Consider the following 17461-nt stretch of genomic DNA (forward strand, 5'->3'; position numbering starts at 1 on the left):
CTGCTCCCTCACCACCAGACGCCTGGAGGAAGAACACCTCATCTTCCGCCTCGGAACATTTCAACCCCAGGGCATCAATGTGGACTTCAACAGTTTCCTCATTTCCCCTTCCCCCAACTCTCACCCTAGTTCCAAACTTCCAGCTCAGCACTGTCACCATGACTTGTCCGGACGTATCCTACCTGTCTATCTCCTTTTCCACCTATCCACTCCACCCTCCTCCCTGACCTATCACCTTTATCCCCTCACCCATTGTACTCTATGCTACTTTCTCCCCACAGTAAAAAATGAGGTCTGCAGATGCTGGAGATCACAGCTGCAAATGTGTTGCTGGTCAAAGCACAGCAGGCCAGGCAGCATCTCAGGAATAGTGAATTCTCTATTCCTGAGATGCTGCCTGGCCTGCTGTGCTTTGACCAGCAACACATTTGCAACTACTTTCTCCCCACCCCCACCCTCCTCTAGCTTATCTCTCCACTCTCAGGCTCTCTGCCTTTATTCCTGATGAAGGGCTTTTGCCTGAAACGTCGATTTCGCTGCTCCTTGGATGCTGCCTGAACTGCTGTGCTCTTCCAGCACCACTGATCCAGAATCTGGTTTCCAGCATCTGCAGTCATTGTTTTTACCAAATCACAGGAATGCTGCCAGACACTGTTCTTCATGCCTCAGGGTTATTATCAAAAGGTGTGTCCCTAGAGCTTGCTCTGACGCTACACTCTTTCCGCTGTTGTTGGTTCCACATATGGGCGGACACAATGCACGAAACCAAAGCCAAAAAAAAAGAGATGTATGCAGAGCCTGAGAGATTCCCTCAAAGTTTTGTTTGCGGAAGCGTGCGATCGCCTGGAATTCCTGGCGGAGAGTGACGGCCGAACGGGGTGGGGTCTGTTCTGAGTTTGTATCTCCGTGCGGGGGGCTCCTTGTTTCTCTCTCAGACTCTCCACAGACATCGAGAGTAAGACAATATTATTTTTGCTTTGGTGGTTTGTTTTGTGTTTTGGGGTAGACTGAGGTCTCCTGTTGTCACCTGGAGACTGATCTCCGAGGCGGGAGACGTTCCCCTTTTCTGTCTGATGTGAGGGAGGACACTACTTTATGGTTTGATTTTTATTTTAATTTTTAAAAAAGAAGTGTACTTTCAGCCTCCGCCAAGGTCCGTCCAACAAGAAAAGAGATTTTTCAACAAAAAGTTTTCAAGATGACGGATGTAGATTCGGACGAGGAACAATTGGAGATGGAAGAATTCCCTGACGGTGAGTCATCCAACACATTAAATATTGGGTTACGTTTGCTTGTTTTTGTTAAAAAAAGAATGTTTAAATAAATCATGTTCTTCGCGTTCAGTTTTAGTTTATTTTGAGCCTACTACCTCCATGCAGTTTGACATCTTCGACCTACTTTGTGTAACTTCAACAGGATAGTGGTCGAATTTTTTTTTAAGAAAACATATTACATTTAATGACTGAAACTTTTTCTGTTTTGATATTTTCGCCAAGTCTGTGGCTGCAGTTTTCCAACCACTCTGTGCATGGTCGAAAAGTTTGACTTGATGAGGAAGTGGTTACTGTCCAGCCAAACAGATGGAGAAGCTTGGCTCAATTTGTGCATTTGTCATTAGCGGTCCCGCCTTTATTTTTGGGTGTTTTATGGAGTCATAGTTGTACAGCACGGAAACAGACCCTTCGGCCCAACTCGTCAGTGCCTACCCAGATATCCTAATGTAATCTAGTCCCGTCTGCCAGCACTTGGCCCATATCCATCCAAACCCTTCCTATTCATATACCCATCCAGATACCTTTTAAATGCTGAAATTGTACCAGCCTGCAACACTTCCTCTGACAGCTCATTCCAAACATGTAACCACCCTCTGTGTGAAAAAAGTTGCCCCGTAGGTCTCTTTATATCTTTCTCCTCTCACCCTAAATCTACGCCCTCTAGTTCGGGACTCCCCTCCAATCCCAGAGAAAAGACCTTGTCTATTTATCCTGTCCATGCCCCTCATGATTTTATAAACCTCTATAAGGTCACCCTTCAGCCTGCAATGCTCCTGGGAAAACAGTCCCAACCTATTTATGGGCGGCACGGTGGCACAGTGGTTAGCACTGCTGCCTCACAGCGCCTGAAGACCCGGGTTCAATTCCCGACTCAGGCGACTGACTGTGTGGAGTTTGCACGTTCTCCCCGTGTCAGCGTGGGTTTCCTCCGGGTGCTCCGGTTTCCTCCCACAGTCCAAAGATGTGCGGGTCAGGTGAATTGGCCATGCTAAATTGCCCGTAGTGTTAGGTAAGGGGTAAATGTAGGGGTATGGGTGGGTTTCGCTTCGGCGGGTCGGTGTGGACTTGTTGGGCCGAAGGGCCTGTTTCCACACTGTAAATCTAATCTAATCTAATCTAATCTATCCAGCCTCTCCCTATAGCTCAAATCCTCCAAACCTGGCAACATCCTTGTCAATCTTTTCTGAACCCTTTCAAATTTGACAACATCCTTCTGATAGGAAGGAGACCAGAATTGCACACAATATTCCAACAGTGGCCCAACCAATGTCCTGTACAGCCGCAACATGACCTCCCAACTCCTGTACTCAATACTCTGACTAATAAAGGAAAGCATACCAAAAGCCGCCTTCACTATCCTATCTACCTGCAATTCTACTTTCAAGGAACTATGAACCTGCACTCCAAGGTCTCTTTGTTCAGCAACACTTCCCAAGACCTTTCTAGTAAGTGTAGAAGTCCTGCCCTGATTTGGTTTTCCAAAATGCAGCACCTTGTATTTAGCTAAATTAAACTTCAAATAAATTAGCCCCATTTGCTAGCATGTGGCCAATATCCCTCTAAACCCTTCCTATTCATATACTATTCCAGATTCCAAAAAAAGTTGTAATTGTAACAGCCTCCACCACTTCCTCTGACAGCTCATTCTATACATACATCACCCTCTGTGTGAAAACGTTGCCCCTCAGGTCCATTTTAAATCTTCCCCTCTCACCTTAAACCTATGCATTCTAGTTTTGGACTCTCCCACCCTAGGGGAAAGACGTTTACTATTCTCTCTGTCTGTGTCCCTCATGATTTTATAAACCTCTATGTCGTCATCTGTCAGCCTCCAACACTCCAGGGAGAGTAGCCCCAGCCTATTCAGCTTCTCCCTATAGCTCAGTCCCATGTTTGTTTTGCTTCAGCTTCTGATTGAATTCAGTTTCTGAATACAGAACTAAATAAATTGGATAATAGTTGAAGTGAAGCTGGCCCCACCTTTGTGAGACTTCTTCAGCTGGTTCCTTCCACTGAATGTCACTCGGTTTCACCTTGCACCTTGTTGAAGGGCTCAGCTGTGGGTTAAGGCAGGGCTGTTCATGCAGGCTCCCACAGAAGTTTTGAAAAATTTTCTGAAGGTTGCTCAATTGTTTAGAAGATAAGGAAGCAAACTCAAAACCAAACTTTCAGATGCAACAGGAGTATAGGACGAGTGGACAATGCTCGGGGTTGTAAAGGGCAATTGTGGGACAACCGAGAGGTTTCCATGGTGACACCAAGCGTTCCAATTATTAATGATCTAGACTTGAAATATAGGAGTCGAGAGTGTAGTGCTGGAAAAGCACAGCAGGTCAGGCAACATCTGAGGAACTGAAGAATTGAAGTTTCGGGCATAATCCCTTCATCAGGAATGAGGCTTGTGGGTCAGGGCTGAGAGATAAATGGGAGAGGGGGTGGAATGGGGGTGGAAGGTAGCTGGGAAAGCGATAGGTGGATGATGGTGAGGGAGAAGGTGATAGGTCAGAGGAGGAAGTGATTGCTGGGTCTGGAGGCTTGGGACTGGGATAATGTGGGGGGAGGGGAAATGAGGAAGCTGTTGGGATCCATATTTATCCCATGTGTTTGCAGTGTCCCAAGGTGGAATATAAGGTGTCCTCCTCCAAGCGTTGGATAGTAATGGTTTGGTGGTGGAGGAGGCCCAGGGCTGCATGTCCATGATGGAGTGGGACGGGGAGTTGAAGTGTTCAGCCACAGGGTGGTGGGGTTGGTGGGTACGGGTGTCCCAGAGATGTTCTCTGAAATGATCCGCAAGAAGGCATCCTGTCTCCCTGATCTAGAGGAGACCACACCAGTGCAACGGATGCTGTGGATGACATTGGGAGAGGCGCTGGTGAATTTCTGATGGATGTGGAAGGATCCCTTGGGGCCTTGGATGGATTTGAGGGAAGTGGTGTGGACACTGGTTTTGCACTTCCTGCGGTGGCAGAGAAAGGTGCCAAGTTGTGGGTAGGTGGGGGGTGTGGACCTGACGAGGGACTCGTGGAGGGTTTGGTCTTTTCAGAACACTGATGGGGTGGGGAGGGAAATATATCTCTGGTGGTGGGGTAATTTTAAGGTGGTGGAAGTGGCAGAGGATGATGTGTTGTATGTGGAGGTCGGTGGGGTGGTAGGTGAGGACCAGTGGGCTTCTGTCCTTGTTGCATTGGGAGGGGTGGAGTTCAAGGGCGGTGGTGCGTGAAGTGGAGGGGATACACTGGAGAGCCTCGTCAACTACGTGGGAAGGGAAGTTGCAATCGTGGAAGAAGGAGGCCATCTGGGACTTTCTGAGGTGGAATCGGTCATCCAGGAAACAGATACGGCAGAGGCGGAGGAAGTGGGAACAAGGGATGGCATTTTTACAGGAGTTGGGGTGGGAGGTGGTGTAGTCTCGGTAGCTGTGGGAGTTGGTGTGCTTGTAGTATATGTCTGTGGTTAGTCTGTCGCCAGAGATGGTGATGAGGTCCCAGAAGGGGAGGGAGGTGTCTGAGATGGTCCAGGTGAATTTGAGGTCAGCTTGGATCTTGTTGGTAAAGTTGATGAACTGTTCAACCTTTTTGTGGGGAGCACGATGTAGGGGAGGAACAGGTGTGGGGTGGTGCCGGTGTAACTGTGGAAGATGGACTGTTCCATATATCTGACAAACAGGCAGGCATAGCTGGGCTCCATGAAGGTACCTATAGCTACCCCTTTGGCTTGGAGGAAGTGGGAGGATTGGAAGGGGAAGTTGAGGGTGAGAACCAGTTTAACCAGGTGGATGAGGGTGTCAGTGGAAGGGTACTGGTTGGGATGGCGTGAGAGGTAGAAATGGATGGCTTGGAGATCTTTGTTGTGGTGGATCAATATATACAGGGACTGGATGTCCATGGTGAAGGTGAGACATTGGGAGCCGGGGAAACAAAAATCTTGGAGGAGATGAAGGGCATGGGTAGTGTCACAAATGTAGGTGGGGAGTTCCTGGACTAAGGGGGGACAGGGCAGTGTCGAGGGAGGAAGAGAAGAGTTCAATGGGGCAGGAGCAGGCTGAGACAATAGTTCGACAGGGGCAGTCAGGTTTGTGAATCTTAGGAAGCTGGTAGAATCGGGTGGAACAGGGTTTACGGACAGTGAGGTTGGAGGCTGACTGTAGGAGGCATGATCAGTAAGTTCATAGATGGCATGAATTTTGGTGGTTTGGTAGATAGTTAAGACATAATGTTAAACTTAATAGCAACAGTGCATACCATCCACTAGATAGACATTAGTGATCCAAATAGGTTTTTCTGACTGTGCTCTGTGGTTTGATCATCTTCGTTAGACTCTTAATTACAGATTTCTATTGAATTCTGTTTTCACCACCTGCTTATGGTGGGTTTAGAATGCAAGTTTGTATAATGAGACCTGAGTCTTTTGGACTAAAGTACTGATAATACCATCATGGTCTTAGAAAGATTTGGAGATGCCGGCGGTGGACTGGGGTGTACAAAGTTAAAAATCACACAACACCAGGTTATAGTCCAACAGGTTTAATTGGAAGCACACTAGCTTTTGGAGTGTCGCACCTTCATTAGGTGATAGTGGAGGGCTCAATCCTAACACAGAGTTTATAGCAAAAATTTACAGTGTGATGTAACTGAAATTATACCTTGATTGTCTGTTGAGTCTTTCATCTGTTTGAATACCATGATAGTTTCACTTCTTTCATGTGTAAATCACAAAACCTTTTTTAATTTAAAAAGTTGCATTCTCAGGTTAGCTGTAACAATGGGTGATAGCTAGATAATATGCTGAAGGTGTTAGCCCCCTGTGTTCTCTGTTTATGCCATGATGTTTAGATTGATTCTAATCTAAAAAGTGAGTTAACAGAGTTTTACATGAATTAGAAAGTGTCTTCTAAATTTACAACCGCTATTGCTATTGAATATCAGTTGTAGACGGTTTGGATGTTTAAACTGGTGCATAGGGTACCTGTCAAGTGAGCAGCTTTGCCCTGGATGGTGTCAAGCTTCTTGAGTGTTGTTGGAGGTGTACTCATCTAGGTTCCATCACACTCCTGACTTATATCTTGTAGATGGTGGACAGGCTCTGGGGAGTCAGGAGATGAGTTACTCGCTATGGAATTGTAAGCCCTTATCTGTACTTTTTCCCCCTCACCAATTAATTCACCAGATGAGGGCATCTCTGGCAAAACCAGCATTTATTGCTCAGAGGGCAATTAAGAGCCAGACACATTGCAGTGGCTCTGGAGTCACATGTAGGCCAGCAATTTCCTTCCCTCAAGGGCATTCGTGAACCAGACGGGTTTTTATGACAATCAGCAATGATTCATGGTCACCAATAAATACATTTTTAAAAAGATTAATTCAAATTCCACCATCTGCCAGGATTCGAACCCAGACCCCAGAACATTACTGGATTGCTGGTTTAACAATCCAGTGATAATACCACGTGGCCATCACCTCCCTCTTGCAGCAGCTCTATTTATTTGGCTGATCCAGTTTGCTTTCTGCTCAATCATAACCCTCATTCCGATATTGATTATGGAGATTTGGCAATGGACAAACACTGCTTCACTGACTGAGAAATTACAAATAATTGTGCATCCCATAGTGACTTTATGATGGAGGGGAGGATAAGACCATAAGACATAGGAGTGGAAGTAAGGACATTCGGCCCATCGAGTCCACTCTGCCATTCAATCATGGCTGATGGGCATTTCAACTGCAAATGTGTTGCTGGTCAAAGCACAGCAGGCCAGGCAGCATCTCAGGAATAGAGAATTCGACGTTTCGAGCATAAGCCCTTCCTGATGAAGGGCTTATGCTCGAAATGTCGAATTCTCTATTCCTGAGATGCTGCCTGGCCTGCTGTGCTTTGACCAGCAACACATTTGCAGCTGTGATCTCCAGCATCTGCAGACCTCATTTTTTACTCTGATGGGCATTTCAACTCCACTTACCAGCATTCTCCCCGTAGCCCTTAATTCCTTGTGACATCAAGAATTTATCAATCTCTGCCTTGAAGACATTTAGTGTCCCGGCCTCCACTGCACTCTGCGGCAATGAATTCCACAGGCCCACCACTCTCTGGCTGAAGAAATGTCTCTGCATTTCTGTTCTGAATTGACCCCCTCTATTTCTAAGGCTGTGTCCATGGGTCCTAGTCTCCTCGCCTAACAGAAACAATTTCCTAGCGTCCACCCTTTCCAAGCCATGTATTGGTAAATCAGCTGAAAATAGATTAGATTAGATTCCCTACAGTGTGGAAACAAGCCTTTCGGCCCAACAAGTCCACACTGACCCTCCGAAGCGTTACCCCCCCCCCCCCCCGACTAATGCACCTAACAGCTGTGGACAATTTAGCATGGCCAATTCACCTGACTTTGTCCTTGGACAATTTCTGACGGAGCTACAGGACTTGTGTGGTAATGTCCCTACTGCTTAGTGTAACACACCACAAGCTACCTTTAGTTATGCTAGTTATGAAGAAATCTCAAATACCGAAGCAATTATTTTAAATTTATTGCATGTAGCCAACAAAATAAGACCCCGCAAGCTAAGCCTCACAACAGAACTTGGCTATTCCTTGATTATTGATAGAATTTAGCTACAATTCCAAGCAACAGTGTCTGCCTCTGGATGTACCCAGGGTCAATCCTTGTGTAGTGTTGTTCTTTCAAAGTTCTACCCCAAAGGAATCCTGGAGTTAAATTCTTGTGCAATTTTTTTTCTCCTTCAAGAATATGATGTGACGTTATTGATGATCCTTTCATCCACAATATTCCTAATCTGCAACTTGCTGCCTTATCAAAATAGCTTCTTTGTTCCCTGTTACATTTGATACTGGCTTGTCTGTTTGAAGACACAGCTTTCCTGCAGTTAACCCCTTAAATTCTTCTGCCGAGCAATCAGTTGTCCTTGTAGCATATGGCAGCCAGTTATCAAACAGATGTTAAAGTAGTTTTGTTTCGCTTTGACTTCTTCTTTTCCCAGGCATGGGTAATTGCTTTCAATTTCAAGGATAACAGGTTGTCCTTGTCCCTGAACAGTTATTTGACTCCTCCATCGCCACTCCCTGACCACCCAATGCCTGGAGGAAGAACGCCACCTCTTCCGCCTTGGGACCCTTCAACCCCAGGGCATCAATGTGGATTTCACCAGTTTCCTAATTTCCCCTCCCCCCACCTTACCCCAGTTTCAACCTTACAGCTCAGCACCGTTCTCATGACCTATCCTATCTGTCCATCTTCCTTCCCACCTATCTGCTTCACCCTCCCCTCTGACCTTTCACCTTCCCCCACTTCCATCCACCTATTGCATTCTCAGCTACCTTCCTCACCAGCCCCACTCCACTCCCGTTTATCTCTGCACCCTCGAAGCTTCCAGCCACATTCCTGATGAAGGACTTTTGCCCGAAATGTTGATTCTCCTGCTCTTCGGGTGCTGCCTAACCTACTGTGCTTTACCAGCACCAGACTCTTTACTCTAATCTCCAGCATCTGCAGTCCTCACTTTCTGAGTTATTCGACTATTGCTGATTCTTTCAATCTATGAACTGTTCTAAAGTTTCCAGAACCGCCCTATATCTCTGAGCCTGGAGGCCTGGATTCAAGTCTCACCTGTTCTAGAGGTGTCTAATAAACATCGCTGAACAGGTTGATTAGAAAAAAATTCACACAAAAGATATACCCTGAGAAACTTGGGGTTTTCATGGCACAGTGGTAGTGTCCCTCTTCCAGGCCCAGTAGTCTGGGTTCAACTCCCATCTGCTTCATGTCTGTGTCATTATGCCCAAACATATTGATTAGGGGAAAAAATCTCCCCTGAGGAACTGTCCTGGAGCGGAGATAACCACTAATAACCACAGCCATTGTCGTTTAGGGTATGACCCTAACCAGTGCAGCGCGGATTCCCAGTGACATTAGCCTTGATAGAGGTTTTGGTGTCATGTTTTTTAAAACTTCATTCATAGGATGTGGGTGTCAGTAGCTAGGCCAGCATTTTTGCCTGTTCCTAATTGTCCAGTGGTTTCATGGTCATCATTAGAATCTAATTATTATTGAATTCAAATTCTGTCGTGGTGGGATGGCGATAATACCACCAGGCCTTTGCTTATCCCTGATTTTCTGAAGCTGTAATGAGGACAGGAGCTGATTCGAACCAACAGAACCCATTAGTGTGCAGGATGTTGTTAAGTAATCCTTGGCTGTGCTATCGATGATACCTTTCATCGCTCTGCTACTGATTGAGTGCAAACTGGAGTAGTAATTGGCCAGATTGGATTTTTCTTGCTTTGTGTAGACAGAATATATCTGGGAATTTTTCCCCATTTCTGGATAGATGCCAGTGTTGTAATTGTCCTGGAACAGCTTGACTGAAGGTATGGCAAGGTTTAGGGCACAAGTCTGTTGTCCTGTTATTACACTATTGTGGTATGAACATTGTGAGTACTTCTGATGTAGCCTGATAAAAGTTTGGCTGTGTTACTTTGCAATTCTGTCCCTGCAGAAATAAATCTTGGTGCTTGATTTTTTTTTCATAGTTTTGTTAATCTATGTTGCTATTTTTTAATGATTTGTGATTTCATTTGAAGTAAACAAAAAGTCTTTTAAAATTGGTGACACTAATTTTGTTTTATGAACGAATAATAGATAGCAGTGGAGAACTAGTTGTGCATATTATTTTAATAAACCAGCTTCTAGTGATTCTAGTGATGACCATGAAACCACTGGGCAATTAGAAACAGGCAATAAATGCTGGCCAGCTAGTGATATCCACGTCCTATGAATGAATTTTTAAAAAACATGACACCAAAAACTCTATCAAAACTAATGTCACCGGGAATCGTCACTGCAGTGGTTAAAGATGCTCTCCGACGCATCTCGTCCACATCCTGCACCTCCGTCCTCAGACTCCACCCTCCAACCGTAACAAGGACAGAACGCCCTTGGTGCTCACCTTCCACCCTACAAACCTTCACATAAACCAAATCATCCGCCGACATTTCCGCCACCTCCAAAAAGACCCCACCACCAGGGATACATTTCCCTCCCCACCCCTTTCCGCCTTCCGCAAATACCGTTCCCTCCGTGACTACCTGGTCAGGTCCACACTCCCCTACAACCCACCCTGCCACCGCAGGAACTGTAAAACCTGTGCCCACACCTCCTCCCTCACCTCTATCCAAGGCCCTAATGGAGTCTTCCACATCCATCAAAGTTTTATCTGCACATCCACTAATATCATTTATTGTATCTGTTGCTCCCGATGCTGTCTCCTCTACATTGGGGAGACTGGACGCCTCCTAGCAGAGCACTTTAGGGAACATCTCCAGGACACCTGCACCAATCAACCACACCGCCCTGTGGCCCAACATTTCAACACCCCCTCCCACTCTGCCGAGGACATGGAGGTCCTGGGCCTCCTTCACCGCTGCTCCCTCACCACCAGACGCCTGGAGGAAGAACGCCTCATCTTCCACCTCGGAACACTTCAACCCCAGGTCATCAATGTGGACTTCAACAGTTTCCTCATTTCCCCTTCCCCCACTTCACCCGAGATCCAAACTTCCAGCTCAGCACTGTCCCCATGACTTGTCTGGACTTGTCCTACCTGCCTAGCTCCTTTTCCACCTATCCACTCCACCCTCTCCTCCCTGACCTATCACCTTCATCCCCTCCCCCACTCACCCATTCTTCTCTATGCTACTTTCTCCCCACCCCCACCCTCCCCTAGCTTATCTCCCCACGCTTCAGGCTCACTGCTTTTATTCCTGATGAAGGGCTTTTGCCTGAAACATCAATTTCGCTGCTCGTTGGATGCTGCCTGAACTGCTGTGCTCTTCCAGCACCACTGATCCAGAATCTGGTTCGAGTCATACCTAGCATAAACGATGATGGCTGTGGTTATTAGTCATTATCTCCGCTCCAGGGCAATTCCTCAGGGGAGATTTTTTTTCCCCTAATCAACATGTTTAGGCATAATCAGCATGATTATTTAATAAATCTAAATCAATTGGTCTAACTAAATTTGATTTGGATTCGGAATATGATTGAAGAACTCTGCTGTACAGGTTCTCAATTTAGCTTCCAAATGTTAGGGTACAAAGGAATGGCAACATTAATTCTCAAGGTGTTTTTAAATGATGTATTAAAATTTACTCTAGTGAGCATGAGTTTGACTTTACGAGTACACACCTTCGTTTGGGCGAAAGTATGCAAAACGTGTGTGATGTTACTGACACAGGACACCACAAACAAGATGCTTACCTATCTTGCAAACAACCAAATGTGCTGACAAAATTACAAAGCTGACTCCTGTTAGCACTGCTGTAAGCTGATTAGTTAATTGTAAGTGTTAGTCAAAGCAACTGAACTACTTTTAACCACCTTCACGTAACAAAGTTGCACACAACCAGCTAAAAACACATGAGATCACTTGTTGCTATTTTTCTAACTAACCTGTTCAGAGACATTATTACACGTGTCTGGAGCAGATGGGATGCCAACCCAAAAACATTCAGAAATCACAGGACAATTAATTGATGGTTATTGACAATTATTGATTGAAATCCTTTGCATAACTGAAAACACTTACAAAAGCTAGAAAGATAAATAAGATGGAGTTCTATAGCTTGTTTATTGTTTCTTGCTTTGCTTTTATGTATTTGTAGCTGACACTAACCACATGTTTGTATGCAATGACTTTGTATTCTACAAGAAAATCATATTTCAAGGGGTGGGTTTGCCTCGTTAGTTAAGAATGAAATTAAATCTACTGTGCTGAATGACAAAGGGTCAGATGATGAGGAGTCTGCGAGGGTGGAGTTGAGGAACCACAAAGACAAAAAAAAACCATAATGGGAGTTATGTACAGAGTTCCTAACAGTGGTCAGGACCAGGGGCGCAAGATGTACCAGGAAATAGATAGGGCATGTCAGAAAGGCAAGGTCACGGTGATCATGGGGGACTTCAGTATGCAGGTAGACTGGATGAATAATATTGCAGGTGGATCCAAAGAAAGGGAATTCACAGAATGCTTACAGGATGGCATTTTAGAACAGATGGTGATGGAGCCCACAAGGGAGCAGGCTATTCTGGACTTAGTGCTATGTAATGAGCCAGACTTTATAAAAGATCTTAAAGTAAGGGAACACTTAGGAGGCAGCGATCATAATATGGTAGAATTCAGTCTGCATTTTGAAAGAGAGAAGGTAAAATCAGATGTAACGGTGTTACAATTAAATAAAGTTAATGACAGGGGCACGAGAGAGGAACTGATGAAAATCAACTGGAAGCAGAGCTTAGTGGGGAAGACAGGAAAGCAACAATGTGTTTCTAGATGTAATTGAGGAGATAGTACAGCGATTCATCCCAAAGGAAAGCAAGATTATTTGGTGGGGGGAGGAGGAGGAGGAGGATTTAGACAGCCATGGCTGACAAAGGAAGTCAGGAAATGTATTAAAGAAAAAGAGAGACCCTATGAAGTGGCCAAGAGCACTGGGAAAGCAGAAGATTGGGAAAGCTACAGAAACCAACAGAGGATAGCAAGGAGAGAAATAAGGAAGGAGAGGATCAAATATGAAGGTAGGCTAGCCAGTAATATTAGAAATGATAGTAAAAGTTTCTTTCAATCCACAAGAAACAAATGGGAGGCAAAAGTAGAAATTAGGCTGCTCCAAATTGATGCTGGAAGGCTAGTGATGGGAGATAAGGAAATAGCTGAAGAACTTAATAAGTACTTTGTGTCAGTCTTCATGGTGGAAGACATGAGTAATATCCCAACAATTAAAGGGAGTCAGGGGGCTGAGTTGAGTATGGTTGCCATTACAAAAGAGATAGATAGTGCTAGAAAAGCTAAAAGGTCTTAAAATTGACAAATCTCCTGGTCCCGATGGGCTACATCCTAGACTTCTGAGGGAGGTGGCTGAGGAAATAGCGGAGGCGTTGGTTGAGATCTTTCAAAAGCCACTGGAGTCAGGGAAAGTCCCGGATAATTGGAAGATCACTGTTGTAACCCCCTTGTTCAAGAAAGGATCAAGACAAAAGATGAAAATGTATAGGCTGATTAGCCTAACCTCTGTTGTTGGTAAAATTCTAGAATCCATTGTTAAGGATGAGATTTCTAAAGCTTGGTAGTGCAGGGTCAGATTAGAACTAGTTAGCATGGATTTAGTAAAGGGAGGTCATGCCTGACAAACCTGTTAGGATACTTTTAAGAGGTAACAGGTAGGTTAGACCAGGAAACTCAGTGGATGTCATCTATCTAGACTTCCAAAAGGCCTTTGATAAGGTGCCTCATGGGAGGCTGTTGAGTAGGTGAGGGCTCGTGGTGTTTGATGTGAGCTACTGGCATGGATTGAGGATTGGCTGTCTGACAGAAGGCAGAAAGCTGGGATAAAAGGTTCTTTTTCGGAATGGCAACCGGTGACAAGTGGTGTTCTGCAGAGTTCAGTATTGGAGCTGCAGCTGTTCACTTTATTTATTAATGATCTGGATTAAGGGAATGGGGGCATTCTAGCGAAGTTTGCCGATGATACGATGTTAGGCAGACAGGCAGGTAGTACTGAGGAGGTTGGGAGGCTGCAGAAAGATTTAGACTGTTTAGGAGAGTGGTCCAGGAAATGGCTGATTAAGTTCAACGTAAGCAAGTGCGAGGTCTTGCACTTTTGGGAAAAAAAATACAGGCGTGGACTATTTTCTAAACGGTGAGAAAATTCATAAATCTGAAGTACAAAGGGATCTGGGAGTGCTGGACCAGGATTTACTAAAGATTGACTTGCAGGTTGAATCCATGATTAAGAAAGCGAATGTAATGTCATTTATCTCATGAGGGTTAGAATGTAAAAGCAGCGATGTGCTTCTGAGACTTTATAAAGCTCTGGTTAGGCCCCATTTAGAATACTGTGTCCACTTTTGGGCCCTACACCGCAGGAAGGACATACTGGCACTGGAGCGTTTCTCGTGGAGATTCACACAGATGATCCCTGGAATGGTAGGCCTAACATATGGTGAACGGCTGAGGATCCTGGGATTGCATTCATAGAGTTTAGACGGTTGAGGGAAAATCTAATAGAAACTTACAAGATAATGCATGGCTTAGAAAAGTTGGATGCTGGGAAGTTGTTTCCATTAGGCGGGGAGACTAGGACTCGAGGGCACAACCTTAAAATAAGAGGTGGTCAATTTAGAACAGAAAAGGGGAGACGTTCCTTCAGCCTGTGGGCCTGTAGAATACATTGCCACTGAGCGCTGTGGAGGCAAGCATGTTGGGTATCTTCAAGGCAGAGATTGATAAATTCTTGATCTTGCAAGGAATTAAGGGCTTCGGGGACAGTGCGGTAAGTGACGTTGAAATGCCCATCAGCCATGATAAATGGTGGAGAGGACTTGATGGGTCGAATGGCCTTACTTCCTTTCCTATGTCTTATAGAGTCATAGAATCCTAGAGATGTGCAACTTGGAAACAGACCCTTCGGTCCAATCCGTCCATGCTGACCAGATATCCCAACCCAATCTAGTTCCACCTGCTAGCACCTGGCCCATATCCCTCCAAACCCTTCCTATTCATATACTCATCCAAATGCCTCTAAAATGTTGCAATTGTACCAGTCTCCACCACTTCCTCTGGCAGCTCATTCCATACACGTACCACCCTCTACGTGAAAAAGTTGCCCTCTAGTTCTGGACTCCCTCACCACAGGGAAAAGCCCCAGCCTGTTCAGCCTCTCCCTGTAGCTCAAATCTTCTAATTCTGGCTACATCCTTGTAAATCTTTTTTGAACCCTCTCAAGTTTCACAATATCTATCCAATAGGAGGGAGACCAGAATTGCATGCAAAGGGTAGGCTAACCAATGTCCTGTACAACTCCTGTACTCAATACTCTGACCAATAAAGAAAAGCATATCAAGCGCCTTCACTATCCTATCTACGTATGACTCCACTTTCAAGGAGCTATGAACTTACACTGCAAGGTCTCTTTTTTTTCAGCAACACTCCCTAGGGCCTTACCATTAAGTGTATAAGTCCTGCTAAGATTTGCTTTCCCAAAATGCAGCACCTCGCATTTATCTGAATTGAACTCCTCCTGCCACTTCTCTGCCCATTGGCCCATCTGGTCAAGATACTGTTGTAATCTGAGGTAACCCTCTTCGCTGTCCACTACACCTCCAATTTTGGTGTCATGGTCTTATTGTCTAAGTTGTAGCTACTAAACAAATTCGCAAAAAACAGTAACTTAACGGCTTTGAAGATATTGCAGCCATATGATTAAAGAATATTGTTTCTGGGATGTGTGCATTTCTCGCATGACAATATTTATTACTGTTCGCTAATGACGCTTCAGAAGGTGATTTCAGAAGTCATCTCTTGAACTGCTGCAGTTCACTCAAAGTATTTTTAAATATGGATTTCCAGAATGTTTACCCAGTGATAGTGAAGAAATAATATTGTACTTGTAGGTGGTAATACTTCCATGTGCCTGTTGTTTTTCCAAAATGTGGAAAACACTAAGAGTTGCTGAAGTGCAGTTTTGTAGATGGTAAACTCTGCTGTCACCATGCACCAGTGGTGGAGGGAGAGTGAGCGTTTAAGGTGGTGGATGAAGTACCAATTTCATAGCAGCTTTAAAACAAAAACACATATTGCTGGAGAAACTCAGCAGATCTGGCAGCATCTGTGAAGAAAAGGCAGAGTTAATATTTCAGATCCGGGGACCCTTCTTCAGAATTGATGATAGGTAGGAAAAGGTCGATACATATGTTGAAAACATAAGGTGAATGTTAAGGGGTGGGAGCGGTGGTAAAGGAGTAAGCAATAGCTGAAGACGGTGCCCAGGGTTGGCGGGGGGCGAAGTGGAGACAGAGACACACAGTTAGGCAACCGAAGGGATTGATAATGGTAAGCCAGGGAGAAAGGGAAGCTGCTCATGGGGCCAATAGCTCGGTGACAATGGGCTGGCTGTGCTGAAAACAGTCCTTGTAATACAAGGCCTAGGTTGAGTAAATGACTTGGAAGAAAGTATTCAGGCCCTAAAATGACTGAACTCAATATTGAGCCCCGAAGTCTGCAGGGTCCCCAAGTGGAAGATGAGTTGCTGTTTTTCCAGGTTGCACTGAGCTTCACTGGAGCACTGCAGCATTCCTGAGACAGAGATGTTGGCCAGGGAACAGGGTGGAGTGTTAAAGTGGCAGGAAACTGGAAACTTGGGGACTTTTTTGCAGATAGGACATAGATTTTCTGCAAAGTGGTCATCCAGTCATCTTTCCAATGTCCACAGTCCAAGAGTGTGCAGGTTAGGTGGAATGGCCATTCAGAATTGCCCACTGCATCCAGGGATATGCAGGTTATGATTAGCCTTGGTAAATGCAGGGTTATGGGGATAGGGTAGGGGTATAGGCCTGGGTTGGATGCTTTTCAGAGGGTCAGTGTGGATTCACTGGGCTGAATGGCCTGCTTCTACACTGTGGGAATTCAATGACTGAATGTATTGTGAGCAGTGAATACATTCAACTAGATTAATTGAAGTGCAGGTAAATGGCTGCTTCATCTGGAAGGTGGAGCTGGGGCTGTGAATAAAGAGGAGGGAGGAGGTAAATGAGCAGAAATTACATCTTCTGCAATTGCATAGGAATGTGGGGAGGCATTGGGAATGGAGAAGGAGTGGACTAGAGTGTTCCAGAAGGAATGGTCCCTGCAGAAAGCTGACAGGGGAGTGGAGGAGAATATGTGTCTGGTGGTGGCATCCCACTGGAAGTGGCGGAAATGGCGGCTAATGATCCTTTGGATGTGGATGTTGGTGGGATGGTAGATAAGGACAAGGGGAACCTGATTGCTGTTGTGGAAGGGAAGGTAGCGGTGGGGAGCAGAATTGTGGGAGATGCATTGGTCACGGTTGAAAGCCTGGTCAACAACAGTGCTGGGGAATCCTTAGCTGAGGAGAAAGGTGTACATTTCTGAGGACCTGCCTGGGGATGATAGCATTGATAGAATAGATACGATGGAGATGGAAAAACTCAGAGAATGGAGTCAAGTCTTTCCAGGAATTAGGTTGTGAGGATGCATATTTAAGGTAGCTGTGGGAGTCAGTGGGTTTCTTGTGAATATTGGTGGCCAGCCTATCCCCAGAAATGGAAACAGATAGCAAGGAAGGGAAGGGAGGAGTTGGAGATGGACCAGGTGAAGGTGAGAGTA

At 45.3% G+C, this 17461-nt stretch overlaps 1 protein-coding gene across 3 annotated transcripts in view; it reads left to right on the forward strand.

The window, feature by feature from the left end:
- Nucleotides 1–755: 755 nt before the first annotated feature.
- Nucleotides 756–17461, forward strand: part of ano6 (anoctamin 6) — a 155759-nt gene continuing 139053 nt past the window's right edge. For all 3 annotated transcript variants that reach the window (XM_060839622.1, XM_060839623.1, XM_060839624.1), the window contains exon 1: nt 756–1253. In XM_060839622.1, the coding sequence (XP_060695605.1) occupies nt 1199–1253 (55 nt within the window). In that variant the 5' untranslated portion in view covers nt 756–1198. The remainder of the gene's footprint in view (nt 1254–17461) is intronic.

The sequence above is a fragment of the Hemiscyllium ocellatum genome, chromosome 19, assembly GCF_020745735.1.
Source record: "Hemiscyllium ocellatum isolate sHemOce1 chromosome 19, sHemOce1.pat.X.cur, whole genome shotgun sequence".
Taxonomy (NCBI): domain Eukaryota; kingdom Metazoa; phylum Chordata; class Chondrichthyes; order Orectolobiformes; family Hemiscylliidae; genus Hemiscyllium; species Hemiscyllium ocellatum.